The sequence below is a fragment of the Aedes aegypti genome, chromosome 2, assembly GCF_002204515.2.
Source record: "Aedes aegypti strain LVP_AGWG chromosome 2, AaegL5.0 Primary Assembly, whole genome shotgun sequence".
Taxonomy (NCBI): Eukaryota; Metazoa; Arthropoda; class Insecta; order Diptera; family Culicidae; genus Aedes; species Aedes aegypti.
The window spans coordinates 43,836,172-43,856,671 of NC_035108.1; the positions used below are offsets into that span (position 1 = coordinate 43,836,172).

The window sequence follows — 20,500 nt, forward strand, 5'->3', positions numbered from 1 at the left end:
AGGATTCCGACAGAATCCTGTTCAGGATTCAGACAGAATCCTGTTCAGGATTCAGACAGAATCCTGTTCAGAATTCAGACAGAATCCTGTTCAGGATTCTTACAGAATGTTGTTCAAAATTTCAACGGAACCATGTTCAGGATTCTGACAAAATCCTATTCAGGATTCCGACAAAATACTGCTCCGGGTTTTGTAAGAATCCTGCTTTGGAGTCCGACAGCATCGTGTTCAGGATAACAACAGAAACAGATTCCGACAGAACCCTGCTTAAAATGCCGACAGAATCATGCTCAGGGTTCCAACAAAATCGTGCTTAGGAATCCGACAAAATCCTAGGTAAACTTCCGACAGAATCGTGTTCAGGATTCCGACAGAATCCTGTTCAAGACTCCGACGGAATCCTACGGAGGATTCCGACAGAATTCTGCTCAGGATTCCGACAGAATCCTGCTCAGGATTCCGACAGAATCCTGCTCAGAATTGCGACAGAATCCTGCCCGAAAGAATCCTGTTCAGGATTCTAACAAAATTTTACTTGGGATTGCGAGCAAATTTGGTTCAAGATTCCAATTGAATCCTGCTCAGGTTTCCTACAGAATTCTGCTAAGAATTCCGACAAAATTCTGTTCAGAATTCCGACCGAATCCTGCTCAGGATTCGGACAAAATCCTGCTAAGGATTACAACGAAATCCTGCTCAAGACTCTGACAGATTCCGTCAGGATTCCGACTAAATTTTTTTCAAGATTCCGATAGAATCCTGTTCAGTATTCCGACAGAATCATACTCAAGGTTCCGATAGAATCCTGTTCAGGATTACGACATAATCCTGCACAGGATTCCGGCATAATCCTGCTAATGATCCAGACAGAATCCTTCTCAGGATTCTTTCCGAATCTCACTCAGGATTCCAAAAGAATCCTGCTCAGGATTCCGACACAATTTTGCTCATGATTCCAACAGAATTCAGCGCAGAATTCCGACAGAATCCTGCTTAGTATTCTGCTTAGGATTCCAACAGAATGCTGATCATGATTCCGATAGAAGTGCTTTATTTTGTAACACAGTACAGTGACTTTGCCAAACATAAAACCAAAATTCATGCAAGTCACTCGCCTACAACAAACATGACTTGACGCATCAAAATTCACATCTAACATACAATTTTTTTATCGTTATCTTACAGGCATACGGTAATCAATCAGCCCAATCAACGCAACGGGTTTGCTGTTGGTGTGATATCTGCTTTACCAGAGCCACTAATCGGCCAAGCAAAAATCAGTTTTTCACCCTGTACCACCATGGCCGCACGCTCAACGGTAGCTTTGGCGCTGCTGCTTTTGGTAGCCTTCTCCGAAGGAGCCAAAATTCTCGGTGTAATCCCAACGGCAGGAAAATCTCACTTCAACATTGGTTCCGGTTTCATGAAGGCCTTGGCCGAGGCTGGACACGATGTCACCGTCATCAGCCCGTTTGCGCTCAAGAATGCTCCGAAGAACTATCGCACCATCGAAGTCCCGGAAGTGCTGGCAGAGTCGAACTTCGACCAGAACATGTTCAACTTTAAGAGCTCGGGAGGCGCCATTGCACCCTTATTCTTGCTGTTCTTGATGTATGAATCATTTGCTAAGGTTATATGCAAATGTATACTGGATAATGCAAATGTAGTCAAATTGCTGAACTCAGATGAAAAGTTCGACTTAGTGTTCGTAGAGACGTTCATCAGTGAACCGCTGTACGGATTCGCACAGCACTTTGATGCTCCGCTGATTACATATTCAACGTTCGGAAACTCCATGTGGACCAACGATCTGGTAGGAACTCCGGCACCACCATCTCACGTAGCTCACTTTATGCTTAGCTACACGGACAAGATGTCATTCTGGCAACGGTTCCACAATACGGCTATGACCATCGTTGATCGAGTGTACTACGAGTTGCGGTATTTACCCAATCAGAAGCGATTGTACGACGCAGCGTTCCCGAATGCTAAGATGAGCTTCGACCAACAGATGAAGAACGTATCGTTGGTGTTTCTGAACCAACACTTCAGCTTGAATAGCCCGAGGCCTTATCCACCAAACATGATTGAGGCCGGTGGAGTTCAAATTGATGATGCGAAACCTTTGCCTGAGGTGAGTTGATTTGAAGTGATACATTGATTCCGGTAAATTCACCCTTATTTCTTGTAGGATCTTCAAAAATATCTGGACGAAGCCAAGGATGGCGTCATCTACTTCTGCATGGGATCAACCATTAAATCGACACATTTCCCAGAAGAGAAGCGTAACGCTTTCTTGAAGACATTCTCCAAACTCAAGCAACGCGTCCTGTGGAAGTTCGAAGACGAAAATATGCCCAACCAACCATCCAATTTGATGATCAAGGCCTGGATGCCCCAGAATGACATTCTCGCTCATCCAAACGTTAAGCTGTTTATCACACACGGAGGTCTCCTTGGTATGACGGAAGCACTGTACCACGGAAAGCCCATGGTCGGAATTCCGATCTTCGGAGACCAGCCGATGAACATCGAAAAAGCTGTAAGATCTGGGTTTGCCGTATTTCTGGACTACGATGACATCAATGAGGACACCGTCGATAAAGCAATCAATGAGGTTCTGAATAATCCATCGTATGCAAAAAATGTTAAGCAAGTGTCCGATCGTTTCCGAGATAAGCCCATGACTCCTAAGGAAACGGCCGTCTTCTGGACCGAGTACGTAATTCGACACCGAGGAGCTCCCCATTTACGATCGACGGCATTGGACCTTTCTTTGTTCCAATATCAACTGTTGGATGTTTATGCTATGATGTTGGTTATGTTGGTAGCAATCGTTGCAATCGACGTTTATATCGCGAAAAAAGTCTTGAAAAAGGTACTTCGGAAAATGTGCTCTGCTAGTAAGAAGAAGAAACAATAAGTAGAAGTTGAAGTAGTTCATTCAAAAGCAGTGAGTTTCGGAAATGTTACCACAAACACAAGTTACCACCAACAGAACTACTTGCAGGCGTAATTGTCAAACAATCTACTATACGGTGCTTTCATGTTCATAATACTGCCTTAGTTTTTTAGATTATTAATCCATGAAACCATTTGACAATGTATCTATATTCTGAACGGCCCAATAAAATCAATTGAAATTCAGATCGAAGATAATGAGTTCCAAAAAAAAACAAAAAAAAAACTTCAATAAATCTTCTAAGAAAACCTTTGTTAACTGTACTGAATGAGTTTCTGCTGAAAAATTTTTAATCCATATCCTGAGAGGGTAAAGTCCTGAAGAATACAAAAACTTCTGCAAGGAATTCTTGATTTCAATCATTCTTGGTGGAATAGTCACTATAAAGCAGTTTCCAATATTGAGTACTAGACTCGTCTTGAGAAAATCCAATGACTTGAAAAAATCCATAAAACATATACTTAATCAGGACATTAAGCCTCATACTCATCGTTGGTAGAACTTGAAATTTATAATCTGTTTGGTACAATAATAATCACGGAGGAACAATTTGTAAGTATATTCCTTACTTACGCTCCCTTTTACTACACTTCAAAAATTCAAACTAACGCTCCTACCTGATGACTACTTACGAGAACCAATGTATTATGGGTATTTCTGGAACGGTACCGGTGAGTAGATTATGGAAATCGATGTCTCATGCCATGTTGGATTCCAGTCTAACTTCCGGTACGCCATTTTGGAATCCAATATGGCGACTCTCGGTTTGTGAAAACCGCTTGAAATACACGCAATATGGGTATTTTTCGAACGGAACCGTAGAGTAGATACTGGAATTCGAAGTCTTAAGTAATTTTGAATTCCAAGATGGCGACTTCCGGTTTGTGAAAATCACTCAAGACCCATGCAATATGGGTATTAAGAAGATTAGAAGATGCCAGAAATCAATATCTGACGCCATTTTTTATTCCAAGATGACGATTTTAGATTTATAAATATCACTTGCAACTTATACAATATGGGTATTCACGAGACGGGACAAATGAGAAGATGCTAAAAATATTTTACCTTAAATTCCAAAATGGCGTCAGACATCGATTTCCACCGGTCCCGTTTAAAAAATACCTATATTGCAGTCGTCATCTTGGAATCCAAAATGGCGTCAGACTATGGTTTCCGTCATCCCTATTGATACCCTTTAGAAGAATTACGAATAAACCCCACATTCTCGCAAAATACCGTGAGAAAAAACTAAATAAAAATTACGCTCCCTCTTTTTACGCTCCGAGTTCCAACTTATGCTCCCACTTTTTACGCTCCAATTATTTTTAAGCACCCCCAGCTAGGGGCAAAAATATGAGGTTCGGCTGTATATTCATTATTTCTATGTAAAAGAACAATTCTGTACCCTATAATATGGGTAAGGTTTTGAAAAAGATTCAAGATTCCCTTTTTGGTAACTAAGAGAGTACAATATTCATACAAATCATACTGGTGTGATAAGCAAACTTATGATGGGTTTTTTATTTTGCAAAGACTCTTAAACAGTCATATCAGTGTAATGAGTTTTCAGTCTTCGTAGGACTCAATGGAACACAGGTCTAAATATCTACAAGCCTACACACTTAAATTATTTTACAGGAATCCGTGAATGTCACTGTAATCTCAACAGCTGAAAAGTTCGGTTAAATAAATTAATGGAGTACGGTATTTTTTTACAGTTTTAGGTGTAATTTCACTGGAATCCGTTGAATTTCCACGGAATTTCGTTGTTTTATTTTACCGAACTGTTCAGCTGTTGAGATTACGGTAAAATTCACGGATTATGTTTTTTTTTTACAAGGGGTAAATCTGCAAACAGATCCCCTGAGAAGGTAACTCAGGGAATGGGCCAGCCTCGGCAGGGCTAATCCTCTGCAGCCAACTCTTGGTCTGCGCGCCATAGGCGCTGCAATTCTAACAAAATGTGAGTGACAATCGTAGTTACTGCATTCTAGCGCTCGCCATCCGCACACATTCTCTTTATTATACCGTTTTGACTCATATTCCGAACACTTAAGGTCAACAGTGACTTCAATAGCATCTGATAGGCATAAATTAGCTGATATTTGTGAACATGTCAATTTCTTCGCTAAGTCTAACCGTTAGCTGTTGGGTGTACTGATACAAATGTTTTTTTAAGCTTGTTTAGTATTGTTTTTATGTATAAGTATGGAACAACATTTTGACTCAAATGCCGAACACTGCGTTCATTCTGTCTCATATTCCGAACACCTTGATTCAAATTCCGAACACACGACTAAATCGTATTGAAATGAATAATTTCGCAAATAAATTTATCTGAGCTAGTTTGTGTGGTCTCGAGCTAGAGAATCTTCACTACTCTCGAGGTTTGAATTGATTGGAACACGTTAAAATTGAATTGAAATTAACTGCCATTTCCTGGTAATTTGATGATATATTTCAGCGAAACATTTCAACCTTGTCGCCATACAAAAACCGAGTGTTCGGAATATGAGTCTGTTCGGAATTTGAGACAAAACGGTACTTTCGGGCACGTGTCTACTCCGCATGTAGCGGATTACGGTATAATAATTTAAGTGTTTAAGCAGTTGTATATTGATGGCTTTTAATAATGCCATATGACTAAACAGAGTGTTTTCTTTGTTTGTACGGATGTTCTTGGACCTCCAAGGACTCCATCGAATATAGACCTCTAGATCTACAATCGTAATCAGTGGTCTATTGATAGCCCCTGTTGTACATTCCCTTTTCTGTTCATACAAGTAAATTGGAGTAATATACTGATATGTACGGATGTCCTTGATCCTCCAAGGATTCCATGGAATATAGGGCATACAAACTACGTCAACAGTTGTATATTGAAGTTTTTATGACAAAGTATTAGGGGGCCTTCCTTAGCCGAGTTGTCTAGAGTCCACGGCTACAAAGCAAAGTCATGCTGAAGGTGTCTGTGTTCGATTCTCGGTCGGTTCCTTGACTTCCCTTGGCATAGAGTATCATCGTACCTGCCACACGATATACGAATGCGAAAAATGGCAATTTAGGCAAAGAAAGCTCTCAGTTAATAACTGTGGAAGTGCTCTTAGAACACTACGCTGAGTAGCCGGCTTTGTCCCAGTGAGGACGTTAATGCCAAGAAGAAGAAGAATGACAAAGTATATTGAAACGAAGCGGTAATTAATACAGTGTCAGGCCAACTCAGGAAACCAGATCTCTCCGGCAATCCCAGGGTCAGCTAGCTACTGGGTAATCAAGGGCTTTCGCGATACAAGAACTAACTCACGGATCTTTCACGTTAGCGTAATTCGCCAATTGTTAAGGACATATCTGCTTGAGTACCAAAACGGCCTCTAATATGGCACTTTACTTCCCCTTCACACTCCGCTCCCTCCTCCCACGCTTCTCACAGTGTGTTGGAGAGCGATCACAAAAAAATATTATTTGAAGTTACTAACCTTATTGTAGAGGGGTGGTTTCTTAACTGAAAGCATTCCATAGTGTGTTTTTCACAAATTACCAGTTTATTTCCAACGGTAAATAATCTGTGCTAAAACTTATAGGGGGAGATCCCCCAGTACCGGACACTTAAGCCACTAAATTCATAATTCGAAAAATATTGATTTTATGGGCTCGTGTTACCCATTTATGATAAATATTATCATTTTTATAGTGTACAAAAATAAATTTGAAAATATAAATATGAATTTTGATATTGCATTTTGATGATGAGTTTTAGTACCAAATTGATCGATCTCGAAAGGTGGCACTCAATACCGGACAAGATCTGGAAATGCCTCGAATTCTGTAAATTTGAACATCATCGAATGTGTATACTATAGGAATAGTTTATAATTACCAATTCAATGCATTTGCTACATTTACAAGAATAATTTGAGTTTTTCTTAGTTTGCAAGATGCCTATCAAAAACCTCTTTCATATATGATGAAAAATAGCACATTTTACGATGTTGTTCTGAATGTTCATTATTCTTAATTTTATTGCATATTTGATACCATGATCGACGGAACCCATGAAAAATGAAATTATTCTGAGACACTGATGCAATAATTACAAATATATTATATAACAAATCAAGCTGTCCGAAACTGAGGGACAGAAGGTGCTAAACCAAAATTGTAATTTGTCCATATTTAGTTCAATTAAGGTACAAAATACATTCATACTATCAAATTAGGATTATGTTCGATCATGCTTGCGGGATCCAAAGTATTTTTTCATATTCAAAATATTTACTAAATAGGCTCAAAATTAAGTAGATACGTCAATTTTTTAAAGATTTTCAAACTTTTCTACTTTTTTAAAAAGGCTTGCATATTTCAAGGATGTGTTATTCTACGCAATCATTGGTCTACATAATAGCTTTCTTTTCTACTAATACACCATCTTGATTGGACCATGATTTCTCAATGTTTCGGCTTTGTCCGGTATTGGGTGCTGTCCGGCACTGGGGGATCTCCCCCTATGTATTGTTTCCCGAGCAAAAACAAATAACGCAACCTACTTGTGGATACCATATTTCGGTATCATACCATAATTAAGTATTGTTCAGTAGTTCAAGTTTTATTATGGTATTGAAAATATTGCTTGACACAATTAAACCTCATTGAGGTATTCAAATGCTATTGAGACAACATGAGGTATTGAACTACCAGAAAAGTATAGAAAGAGGCCGTTTTCAAATGATTTGCAGCACCCTTGGATTATTTTTTGATAAAGCTTGAAAATTTGGCATTTTTTATCACAAAAAGTGTAATAAGCAATATATCAATATCTTTTTAAATTCAGTTATACTACCATTGAATTTGTCAAATCAATATTCAATCACTGGATGACTTCAGGGAAACGTGCACCATTTCAGAAGAATACTGGCATCTATTTTGAATATGAATTTTGAATGTTAACGATCATTAAGCAAGTACGTGAGGATGTGCACCATATAAATATTACGTTGGTTTCTTGTTCAATGGGATGTTTTCTTCAAATGGGTTTAGTTGTAAGCATAGTGGAAACATAAAGAAGTTGACCATTAAAATTAATTTGTAATGTCTGTTTTTTTTTTCTTTAAACAGGAAGACATATAAAAAAGTGTTTTACTCATTTAGATTATATCACAATTTTTTGTGAAATTTATTCTAAATCTCAAAACTGAAAGTTTGATTAAAATTGCCAAAAAATATGTGAAATGGAGAATCAAAAAAATAAATCGGAAATAACCAGAAATTGTTTCATCTTACAAGTAAGAAGCAAGCATGTTACCACTAAATCAGTTTTCACAAATGTTCAGCATTAGCGTTAGCGTTAGCGTTAGCGTTAGCGTTAGCGTAGTTACGGTATACTTCGTAGATTGGATACTAGCAACATTCATGTTTCTTTTCAATAATCTCATCCTGACTACTTTCAAGAACAAGGCAGGGGAGTATACCTTGTTCAAATCATAAACAAAAATACTAAAAGCATGAATATCGCTATTCCCGGCCACGCCCATCTTTACCGTAACTTGGGATAGAGGAAGGAAATGTTGATGTAGCACTTACTTAATGAGAGGCCACCGACTCAGCGACACCCTCATAAGTGCTACGGAGTTGGAGGTTGGGGAAGGTATATTGTCAGGATTCGCCTAGAAAGCTGGCGATAGACCATAAATACTTGTTGTTTAAGCGTTTTCAAATTAATCTTTTGAATGCCGGCAATCAAAAGAGAAAACAATAGCTTATTTATAGTATAAATAGTATTTCGCGAAATGCTTGTCGATTGTGCAGTAATATTTTTGCTCAATAATCAGTAAAAAGCAAAACCGATCCCTCCAGGGTCATCGGATTGTATAAAATAACGATACGCGTAAAAAAAAATCACGCCTATTGAAAAACAGTGCTGTACTGTATTTTTAGATAATCGAAAAACGAAAGGAAGCGCGTTCGAACTAAACACCCTAGGATAACACAGTCGGTTTTTCTGCTCAAATTATACGAAAAGCAGAATCGATCCCTCCAGGGTCATCGAACGGTTAAAAAGCATCCACAACCGATTGTTAGTTGCGTAACACCCGCCCGGACAGAATGCGCAATCTGAACATAATTATCAAACTCCGAAAATAACATTTTCCGTTCAAGAAACGATCAGAAGTTCCACGACGCGGACAAAAACGATTCGGAAGGCTCACAAAAGAAAAAGTATCATACTGGAACAAACTCACCGGATTGATTCTCTAAATTTATGTGCTGCCTGTCACTTCCTGATGGTTCGGTGAACTTAGGGCAGCCAAAAAGGACACAAATCAAACAAATCACTTTTTCATTTTTCACTTTTCACTATTCCATTTCTGAATGTAAAAACTGTCCTGCTTGGGCTTCACGAAGCACTACCCAGCAAGACGCTCTAAAACAGGAAGAAAAAAAAAATCTCCGGCGACGAAAACATGCGCGAATCCGTGAGCCAAATCTATCGGACGACGCAAAACCGAACTGTCCTGCTTGGGCTTCACGAAGCACTCAGTTTTCACAAATGTTCAGCATTGTGCACAAACTGAATCTTAAAGAGCTCATGCCTGACTGAGCGGCTTTCGCAAAAAAATGTGATAACTAAATTATTTATTGCTATTTTCTATTATTCTGTTATTTTTGTAGGGATATTCTGATGAAAATTAATCTCACGATAAGTAAACTATTTTTAATGAGAACCTATCGAAATATTTAGAAATCGCAAATAACAATGTTATCACATTTTTTTACAGACATCTTCTCCTGCTAAACCAGCTAGCGCATGTAAGACCACTTACATGTCAGTGTCTAACCTATATCAATTTTGTATTTCTGCTGAGAGTTTATTAGACCAACCAGCCCATAAAAATATAACAGACACATAAATTTTCCGTAGTCGTCGTATCCTTGTTGAAATCAAATGTTACTGGATTCCATTGCTCATTGCTTTATCCATTGCATTGCTTTATCTAATTGAGCAAAGAATCAAATCCTAATCAAGCTTCTTCTTGAACCTATAATAATTATTACATAATGAACCAGATGTGTGAAATAGAAAATAATAGTATTGATATGGTGCACATATTCTTCTGAAATGATGCACGTTTCCCTGAAGTCATCCAGTGCTAAGAAATATTGATTTGACAAATTCAATGGTTGTATAATTGATTTTAAAAAGATATTGATATTTTGCTTATTACACTTTTTGTGATAAAAAATGCCAAATATTAAAGCTATATCAAAAAAATAATCCAGGGGTGCTGCAAATCATTTGAAAACGGCCTCTTTCTATACTTTTCTTGCAATTTAAGACCCATATAAACGCGTCCCTGATCCATCCAAAAAATGTTTTTGTCAAACAGTGTTATTTGAGGTATTTTACTTATGCAATGCTATTTTAAATCTATTTCAGGCAATTGAAAATTATTTGGTTTCGAATGCCTCAGCATAGTATTCAGCATCAATTTTCTTCTTCTCGAGTTTGTATCTACATAAAAAAAATAATAATTATTTACACAAGCTGTATAAAACTCTTTAAAAAAAAATTCCATATTTATGAAAGACAATCGGCGGATGATCCAACTCAATCAAAATATTTCAGTTTTCTTAGTACATGGTGAACCCAGCTTCGATTAGACCATCCCGCTGCAATAACAGAAAAATGTTGCGAAATCACTTCACGCTTCGAGCACGCAAGTCATTCTTCCCTAGATGGAGACCATGACCTGGCATATCTTCTCCTCACAACCGATTGGATACCGTTATCTGTGCGGCACCGGCGCTCAATATCCACCGCCCAGCGCCAGCGATAAGATACCACCTTGCCACAATGATTTCAAGCTAATCAGTCATACTGTGTCCAGCTTCAGTCAGTCTACAATTTCGAATCAGCATGGCCACCCGCTCAACAGCAGTGTCTGCTGCCATCCTCCTGCTGTTGGTGACCTTCTCGGAAGGTGCCAAAATTCTTGGTGTGCTACCAACGGGAGGAAAATCTCACTTTTATATTGGTGCTGGATACCTGAAAACTTTGGCCGAAGCCGGACACGATGTCACCGTTATCAGCCCGTTTCCACTCAAGAACGCCCCGAAAAACTACCGGGATATTGAGCTCACCGGTTTTCTCGAAGAGTTTGAGAAGGAATACGATCAGAACTTGTTCAATTTCAAGAGCTCTGGTGGATTCATTGGACCTTTATTTATGATATACATGATGTATGAAACATTCGGCGGGATGATGTGTAAAGCTGTCCTGCAACATCCGAACGTGATCAACCTGCTAAACTCAAATGAGAAGTTTGATGTTGTTTTGGTGGAAACGTTTATTACAGAATCACTGTATGGATTTGCGCAGCACTTTGACGCACCACTGATTACGTTTTCGACGTTCGGAAGCTCCATGTGGAGCAACGACCTGGTAGGAACTCCGGCACCTCCATCCCACGTGGCGCACTTCATGCTTAGCTACACGGACAAGATGTCATTCTGGCAACGGTTCCACAATACGGCTATGACCATTGTGGATCGATTGTACTACGAGTTGCGGTATCTACCAAATCAGAAGCGGTTGTACGACGCAGCGTTCCCCAATGCTAAGATGAGCTTCGAGCAACAGATGAAGAACGTCTCGTTGGTGTTCCTGAATCAACATTTCAGTCTGAGCAGTCCAAGACCCTATCCACCGAACATGATCGAAGCCGGTGGAATTCAGGTCGAAAAAGGGAAACCCTTGCCGAAGGTCTGAGTTCTGATTCCAGAATATTTTGTTTTTCGCTAAGTTGTATTCTATTGTAGGATCTTCAAAAATACCTGGACGAAGCCAAGGATGGTGTCGTCTACTTCTGCATGGGATCGAATATCAAATCCATCCATTTCCCAGAGGAGAAACGCATTGCTTTCTTGAAGGTATTCTCCAAACTTAAGCAACGCGTCTTGTGGAAGTTCGAAGATGAAAACATGGCGAATCAACCGTCTAATTTGATGATCAAGGCTTGGATGCCTCAGAATGACATTCTTGCTCATCCAAACGTTAAGCTGTTCATCACACATGGAGGACTTCTTGGCACGACGGAAGCACTGTTCCATGGAAAGCCCATGATCGGAATTCCGATCTTCGGTGATCAACCGATGAACGTCCAAAAGGCTGTAAGGTCTGGATATGCCGTTTTGCTGGACTACGATGACATCAATGAGGAAAACGTCGACAAAGCACTGAGTACCGTTCTGAATGATCCATCTTATGCTAGAAATGCTAAGCTAGTGTCCGAAAGATTCCGCGATAAGCCCATGACTCCTAAGGAAACGGCCGTCTTCTGGACCGAATACGTAATTCGGCATCGGGGAGCTCCTCATTTGCGTTCGTCGGCAATGGATCTCTCGATTATTCAGTATCATCTATTGGATGTGTACGCTGTGATGCTGGTTATGGCGTTAGCAGTGGTTGCTTTGAATATCTGTATCGCCAAGAAAATCCTACGGAAGGTATTTGGTCGAAAGCCTTCAGTAGACAAGAAAAAGAAGCGGTCGTAGGATTATGGTACTGACTGTTGCCAAGTAGATTAGTTCCTAGTAGTCCATAGTTACTCAACATTAATTTAAAAATAAATTTTAATCGTTGTAGTTACAAAATGAGTCACGAAGGTTAATTAGAAATGATTTCCCAAACAAGGAATAGGCCCGCATCTAAGCATTTGCCTTACTCTCTGATGCTTCTACTCTCAACCTTATCTCATTAATCCATTCAACAAGAGAGTCCTTATTACTTGAAATGATGAGCTTGAAAGCTTGAAAGAGCATAATCCACGATAAGTGACGACGATGAAAGGGTTGCACTGGAAACACGGGCACATTATTCAGAGATTATGTCAACCAGGCAGCCCGGGATGACTAATGACACCAGCTGCGTAGAAGGCGGCTCTAAGCAAGTTATAATGTAATTTGCATCGTCTGTTCATCACAGAATGACAAACGACGATGCTAGGTAACTTACTTTTGATGGAAGAAAACCTTTGTCCGACTTGATTTGATCAATTTGAGATTAGATTTAACGCGGATGCACGGCAGGCAACAAGCACGGGAATGAAGATAATAATCTAACTACATTTTTAGTTTGCGATTTCCATCAAGTGCACCCCCAATTTAGATGCTTCCAAAAATTGAGACGATCCAACTGCAGCTAACAGACGGCGGATGGGGTAAGAAATAAACGCAATAATTAGCATTGTTATTAAAATCAAGTTGTTCTCGACATCGTCCAAATTTTCTTTGCTGAAGGAAGGTCTGGGCTGTGCAAGCTTAATTAGAATGCAAATCATGACATCGAACCTTAAAAATTTTGAATAATTACTCTACTGGTCGGATGGCGGTATGAATGGGTGAAAAAAGATAGAACATCAGGGGCGTGTTAGGAAACGATTACTGTTATAAAAATATGTTCACAATATGGAAAGATAATGACACAGATAACAGATGTTTATGCTGGAACATTTTTTTTTCCAAAAACCTGTGTAAAATTTTAAACTAAAATACGTTGGAAATCACTGGCGCACTAGTGCCATCTGTACAACGAATTGCGGCAGTATCTCTATCATCTGACATGATGTGCTCAAAGCAATCTGTCAACCGATGAATCAAAACAAAAACAAAGTGTTGTGATCTGGTGGTCTTTTTCATAATCTTATCGATCGTATCTAATAATATAATATAAAATACCTACGCTTTTTGTTATATTACACGGTATAATAACGCGGTATATTACGCTACGCTTTCGTGTACCTTTGAAGACGACCGGAACTTCAGTAGTTTATCAACATCGGTGTTCTAATACCTATAAACGATCATAGCAACCGCCGAGTTCATTGAGTTCAGTTTTTTTTGTGTAATTACACAAATGTTTATATGTGATGAATGTCCGGTTCGAATGGAAGCAAGAACGATTTGATTTTTCATTCAAAATTCTCGGGAAGCAGTCAATTTCAAAGAGGTCAACAGTGAATAACTGCAAGAGCTTGTACGGTAGGTAAATTGTTTTTTTTTTTTTTTTTTTCATTTTAATGGATGATATTTGATCATTTTTTGCTTTTTAGGATTGATTATCATGTCCATACATCAAATGAACAGAGCAGAGCAGTGCGCTGCGTTTAGTTTCTAAACTAGTTGTGCCCCTACTGCTTGATTAAGATGCCTACTATACATGGGTAATCACTGCGCCAGGATGGATCCGGATCAGGCACTACGTTGAGACCCAAAGTAACCTGACGTCAAAGACTCTGGCTAGAGATAACTCACATACTATGCGTGTAATGATGTTTAATAGAAGGTCCCTTCGTTTATTAGTTACTCAGTACTGAAGAAAATGGCAAGAAATTGAAGGCCCGTCCTCATGTACTATTCGACGACTATAACCTGAAGCGATATTGCAGTTAACGTAAAGAAAACGTAGGATTGATTGTTAAAAATTTGCTGTTTCGACTACCATGATGAAGCGAACTGTAGGGGTGATCGTAACAATATGGTCCACCTAAGGAAAACGTCATGTAGTGCATAGAAAAATAGCGAAGACTAACGTTTAAATGCAAGTGACTTGTGCTATAAAATGTTTTCTTTAATGTTATGCCGAAAATAATATTAACATCAACATGAAACTTTTCTTAGGAACGTTTAAGAAAACCGTATTCATTAACCATACGAGCACTATGAGCCACCTCATTCAATCATATGATTTTTATTTGAAACAATGTAGAGAAGAGTTAATGATCAACAGTATATATTGGAAAGGAAATTTTATTAGCATTGCTTGAAATCTAGCGGCTCATTTTGATAGATACAAAACATATAGTAAATAGACCATGTAATTCTTGTATTAAATTGCAACACTTGGTTAAACCTATTTTATAACAAAGATTATTTTAAAGATTTTTATTGTGATGGCTGTTTTAAGCATCTTCTAGTAGATCATAATGGTACTTAACATAAAAACACTGTTTATGAGATCAAATCCGGGGTGGCGCATATTGCCTCTATTGCCCCTAATTAGGTGTGATTTGATGTTTACTTAGCTAGGGGAGCTTAGAGATAAAATGCACAAGTTAAGGTAGGTGTGCCGAAATGAAGACTAAACAACATGTATGTACACCCAAGTAACCATGCTGCTCAAGCTGCAATTTATGCATATAAACGGTGTATATAAAGCTAGCATCACTATATATGTACAATTAAAGTTGATTTAAAGTGGGAAAAGGCCCCACTAGAGCCATATTGAAGTTATAGCTTATAACATTAATTCGACATTTGTGGGGCCCTTTCCCACTTTAAATCAACTTTAATTGTACATGTATAGTAATGCTAGCTTTATATACACCGTTTATATGCATAAATTTCAGCTTGAGCAGCATGGTTAGTTGGGCAGTGTTTCAAGACACATTCAAAATAATTTTGTTGTATAACCAACTGAATCTGTGGTGAAATTAGGAACTGCATCAAATTTTCAACCGAGTATAAAAATCCGTTAAATTTACCAATATACTAAACTTTGGTGAAAACCACTGAGCAGTGCAGTAAACGTGACCAAGTTCATAGTAACCTCCACTAAATAGCATTGTTTTTCAATCTGTAACACCTTGCTCGAAAGTAAGATTCCAAATTTGTCAGACCAATAATATTCGTAGTTATGAACACTACACCTCTGGCCAAATAAACCAAATTTATTTTCATTTGTAGTAGTTAACAGATATTTGTGGTCGGTTAAAATCGTTGGTTAAATTCTTAATTTTATTATAGATTCAGTAGGGTATACAGACATTAAAATAATTTCAGTACACGAATCTATATATAGTTGTACTGGACAGCTCCCAATACCGGACGGAGTGAAAAAAGAGAAATCATGGTATAATCAAGATGATGTATTAGAAGAAGAGGAACATATTAAACCATGGAAGCTAAGAAGCATTTTTCTATCTACCATAATAAAATCATTGATAATTTCATATCTACAATTTTAAATAGCCTGAAATTATTTTCAATAAAAAAAATATATTGCATAAAATCATATGAATTTCACTCTAATAATCCATTTTGATATGATAATGCATTTTGATAATTTTCATTGCGAAAATATGATATTTTTTTATACCAAAATTGTGTTCCGATAATCCAACAAGTTGCTCCTGTTCTGATTCCTCCGCAAATTCTTCATTTCGACCTGGTAATTTCTGATTGATGACCAAACGATCTAAGGAGAACAGCAGTTCTTCGTTCGTTTTCTCGCACATCAGTTCTTGATTTACATTCTCCTGCGCGCCCAGTTCCTGTGTGGTGATAAACTCCTGTTCATCTTCCAGTTGTCCAAGCAGCTCCCGCTTCTTCATACATTCATTTCCTCGCTCCTCGTTGGTACTGGATGTCCTAGATTCCACACAACAACGCTCGAAGGAATATATTTGCAGTAGCCGTTCTTCAGGGGATTTTCGGTGCTGTTTTCCATTGTCGAATTCCTGTTCCTCCATTACTTTGGCACGCCACACATTGAAGTCGGGATCATCATTCAAATACTCGACACATGGTTTTTCGGAACTATTATAATGCTCGTTTTTGAGCATATTCGCAAAACCTCTGCAGGTCATTGGAAGAGCACCTGGCAACAGTCTTTATGGAAACCATATTAGTCATACACATTTTATCGTATGGTTGTTACCTTACCCTTTGTGTTTCCTGTTGGCATCCTTGAATGCTTTGGGTGCAAAATGATCAGAACAGATCTTTTTCTTCCGAAATGCCTGAACCCCATCCGATTTGAAGATGTACGCTGCCTCTGGTGAGTTACAGGCTTCCACCCACATCGCACATCTAAGATTGTTTGGGTTCCATTATAAGGCTCAAAAATATAATATTGCTATACTTACTGCACTTCGCTTTTAGGAAAACTAAAAAATGTTTTATTTCCATTTCCCTGCAGGCTTCCGCACGTATAAAATTCGCACTTTCTTCCCATTTTAACTCGTTTGCTGCGAAGAGAACTTAGCTTCTGATTAAAATCAACGCCAACAATAACAAAACAACATGTTTGACAGTTACACTTGGACAAACTGAGAATGATGGGAGCGCCATCTGCAAACGATTGCTAGTTGACCGGTCGTATTTGAAATGACGGTTAAAAATTATTACACACATGCCGCATACGATCATAAACATCTGTTATCTGTGATAATGACGAATCGAGACGAGAAGACGAGAAGACGAGAAGACGAGAAGACGAGAAGACGAGAAGACGAGAAGACTGGAAGATCAGAAGACGAGAAGACGAGAAGCCGAGAGGACGAGAAGACGAGAAGACGAGAAGACGAGAAGACGAAAAGACGAGAAGACGAGATGACGAGAAGACGAGAAGACGAGAAGACGAGAAGACGAGAAGTCCATGAGAAAAAAATGTTAATTTTATAATTTTTATTGGCCATTCCGAACTGAAATCTCCCTTGCTACATCTTTGATCAAATTATTCCTCGTGAAGGACAACTTTGAGGCTTATAAGGAGCCTTGTTTCAATTTTCCTAGAGAATTCCGAGCTCAGACAGCGCGAAAAAACCGAGAAAAACACAATCGTTCAAACTATTTAAAATTCAAAACAGTCAATCCCATCCTTCCTCAATAGTTTCCTTACCACGGAGACAAAAAAAAACTCAGCTCACCCAATTGAGTGGGAAGACGAACTCCAACCAACCTAACACAAAAAGAAGTCAAACCGAAACATCGAAACTACTTGTGAAGCGAGTTTTTTTTGTCTATCAGAATTGCACTTGCCTTTCATGTATCAAAGTTGCACCCCTCGTTTGCTCAACGCAAACCTGGCTGGATGAAGAAATAGAAGACGTCACCGGAAAAATGTTGAAACGATTTTTCTAAACCGCAGCCCCCTCCCTTCGGTAAGTTGTTTTGTCGCTGATTGTTGTTCCGAGCACAACTAAAACGAAACTAAAAAGTTCAACTCGCCGGGCTGGAGCAAAAAAAGACGAATAGCTCTTCAAACCGAATCGAGTGAGCGACTGACAGTATAATGTTTAGATCAAATATTTGAGTTGTTTCCTCGGAACGAAAGCGACAAAGTTTCACTTAGGTTGAGATTGACTCTCTGCCGGAAGTTGAAACTGGTTGTCTACTCGGTTTGGTTTTGTTGATTGTTAGCTATCTGAAAAACCGCTGATTTTATAATTTTATCCCAAAATTTTCCTGGTTTACAACAACTGGTCCTCCCACGACTACCAGAAGTGCAACATGTGCAATACAATCAATATTGATGTTCGAAGCTGGGGATAAATATTATCAAATAAGTCAACACCCTAAAAGCCTTAACATGGGGTGATTGTACAGACCTAGGAGATCATTTTCTGGTGTCTGTGCTGAAATAATACGAGATGAGTAGGGGAACATAAGGCAGACGAAACACATACGCCTCTCAACGTCTTCATCATCCAATCGTCTCCGTCTGTACTTTGTCCATATCGGATGGGAGAACCGATCAAGGGAAAAATGTCGCTGATTCCTGGTCAGCAATTTTTATACTTTCTGATGCCATCGGCAGAATCCGCTTCAAGAGATGGGATGGCTCAATATTTTGGTTGCATCTTCGAGTAGGCCACCATCCTATGTGATGAAAGCCGTTTCAGTTGGAGTGTTCTGTTTGGGTGTTCAGTTTTTCTGTGAGACAGGGTTGTCTGAGCGTATCGGAATACCTAGTTGGAAACTATCGTGACCAAAGAAATTTGGTTTTTGATACAGGAAAATTGATATATCGTTTAAAGGGTGTATGGAATCAAATTGTGCCACTTTTAAATGGGTGTAACTTCATTCCCGTTGGGTATTTTCTATTTTACAGCTCAATAATTTGTTCAATGTGTATTTATTTTTTTACGCTGTGTAAGTTTCACTAGCAGATGTGCAATCGTTTTGAAGATAGAGTCGGAAAAACAGCAGTGGTGCAAAAAAATTTTGCGCACGTACCTCGAAAAACCGGATCTATCTAATCGTGCCATCAGCAGAAAGCTGGGTATGGAACATTCTACAGTGTTCTCGTGATTCAAATCGGTACCACGAACGTTTGACCATCGATCGGAAAGAAAAAAGTGGCAACAATTGATCTCCGTATAGTGTTAAGGATCACAAATGGGAAGTTCAATCTTTCAAGAGGAATCCCAACTGTTGAGTTCAAGATGTGGCGAAGAAACAGAAGCTATCCAATACTTTCGAACAAGATGCAAAAAAACGTAAAGGACTACATACGTACAAAGTACAAAGGGCGCCTAATCGCGATAAACGGCAGAATACGGTAGGTAAAACAAAGGCACGGAAGCTCTACACCCAGATGTTGACGAAACCACATTGTCTTGCTATGGATGATGAGACGTATGTAAAAGCAGACCTCCACCAGCTTCTGGGGCTCCAGTTTTTCACTGCTCATCATAAATTCGATGTCCCTGAGGACGTTAGGAAGCAGAAGATGTCAAAGTTTGCCGAAAACTATATGATTTGGCAAGTAATTTGCTCGTGGGGAAAGCGGATAACCCAATTCATGACAACTGGAACGCTCAATGGGTACACCTGTCAAATCGTCTGTCTAGTGTTAGTAGTGACCAACACTACAAAATCTAGCCGTTCAAGACCAGGACGTTAGGCAACGATTTGTCGTTTTTATTGTGTTGTTCACACTTATGGCCCTCTGCCAAAAATACATTTTCAACTTCTATTCATTTCTCTTTTCGCTCGCTTGCGATTCTATACTTCTTGTCATTTCATTACTTTCGTTACTCCCCTTCACTCTGAGTATAGGTATCGCGTTCACCAAAAAAGGCCAATCAATTTTCATAATAATAAAATCATGTGGTGATTAAAATCTTATAAATGTAAAGACTATACTAAGAGTTCCTCCAGATATTTTTTCTTCAATCCTTCAACTGAGTTATCCATTTGTTACGCTAGGAGATCTCACAACGATTTGTTGAAGATGTTCTAAACGTAAAGTTTGGAGGATATACTATGGAAATTGATGAAAGAATCACCGAAAAACTCTTGGGGACATAGTTAAGTTAGGACTCTCCAAACATATATATTTAAAGAATCTTTGGAGAAATTTCTAATGAAATCTCTATAGTGATTTCTATGTTTAATCCAGGTTAAGTTCTTAAGATGTCCGAAACAATGTTTTTGGAGGAATTCTTTAGGAAGGTTCTTGAAGGAATTCCACGGAAAATAATCACTTAATGAACTTCTGAAGAAATCTTCGAAATAATCTCTGAATCTGTGGGAAAATACCTAAATTATCACGAAATTTCTACAGAAAATCATTAAAAAATATAAACAGTAATACAAGAGTTACAAAAAAAAATGTCTGACCTGATTCTATGATAAAGAAATCTTATCTTATCCCAGACAACCAGAATGCACGTATAATGAAATCACCTTTTGCGTTATGCGATGTTTATATGTGCAATGTTTCACGTATAAGATGTCGTGAAAACTCCTTATGCA

General features: G+C 38.6%; 2 protein-coding genes across 14 annotated transcripts in view; one reads left to right on the forward strand and one right to left on the reverse strand.

Annotated features, from left to right (window-relative positions):
• Positions 1–20,500, reverse strand: part of LOC5577064 (calmodulin-binding transcription activator 1) — a 616,782-nt gene that overhangs the window by 368,601 nt on the left and 227,681 nt on the right. The window lies entirely within an intron of this gene.
• On the forward strand, positions 1,158–12,613 carry LOC5577070 (UDP-glucuronosyltransferase 1-8). Of its 3 annotated transcripts, none has more exons than XM_021840675.1 (2): positions 1,158–2,134; positions 11,780–12,613. In XM_021840675.1, the coding sequence occupies exons 1-2, from the start codon at positions 1,301–1,303 to the stop codon at positions 12,512–12,514; spliced, it is 1,569 nt and encodes a 522-aa protein (XP_021696367.1). In that variant the 5' UTR covers positions 1,158–1,300; the 3' UTR covers positions 12,515–12,613. The 3 variants fall into 3 exon arrangements, with proteins under 3 accessions (XP_021696367.1, XP_001663166.2, XP_001663167.2); XM_001663116.2 differs by lacking the exon at positions 11,780–12,613 and adding an exon at positions 2,192–3,154 and having other exon boundaries at positions 1,168–2,134; XM_001663117.2 differs by lacking the exon at positions 1,158–2,134 and adding an exon at positions 10,819–11,723.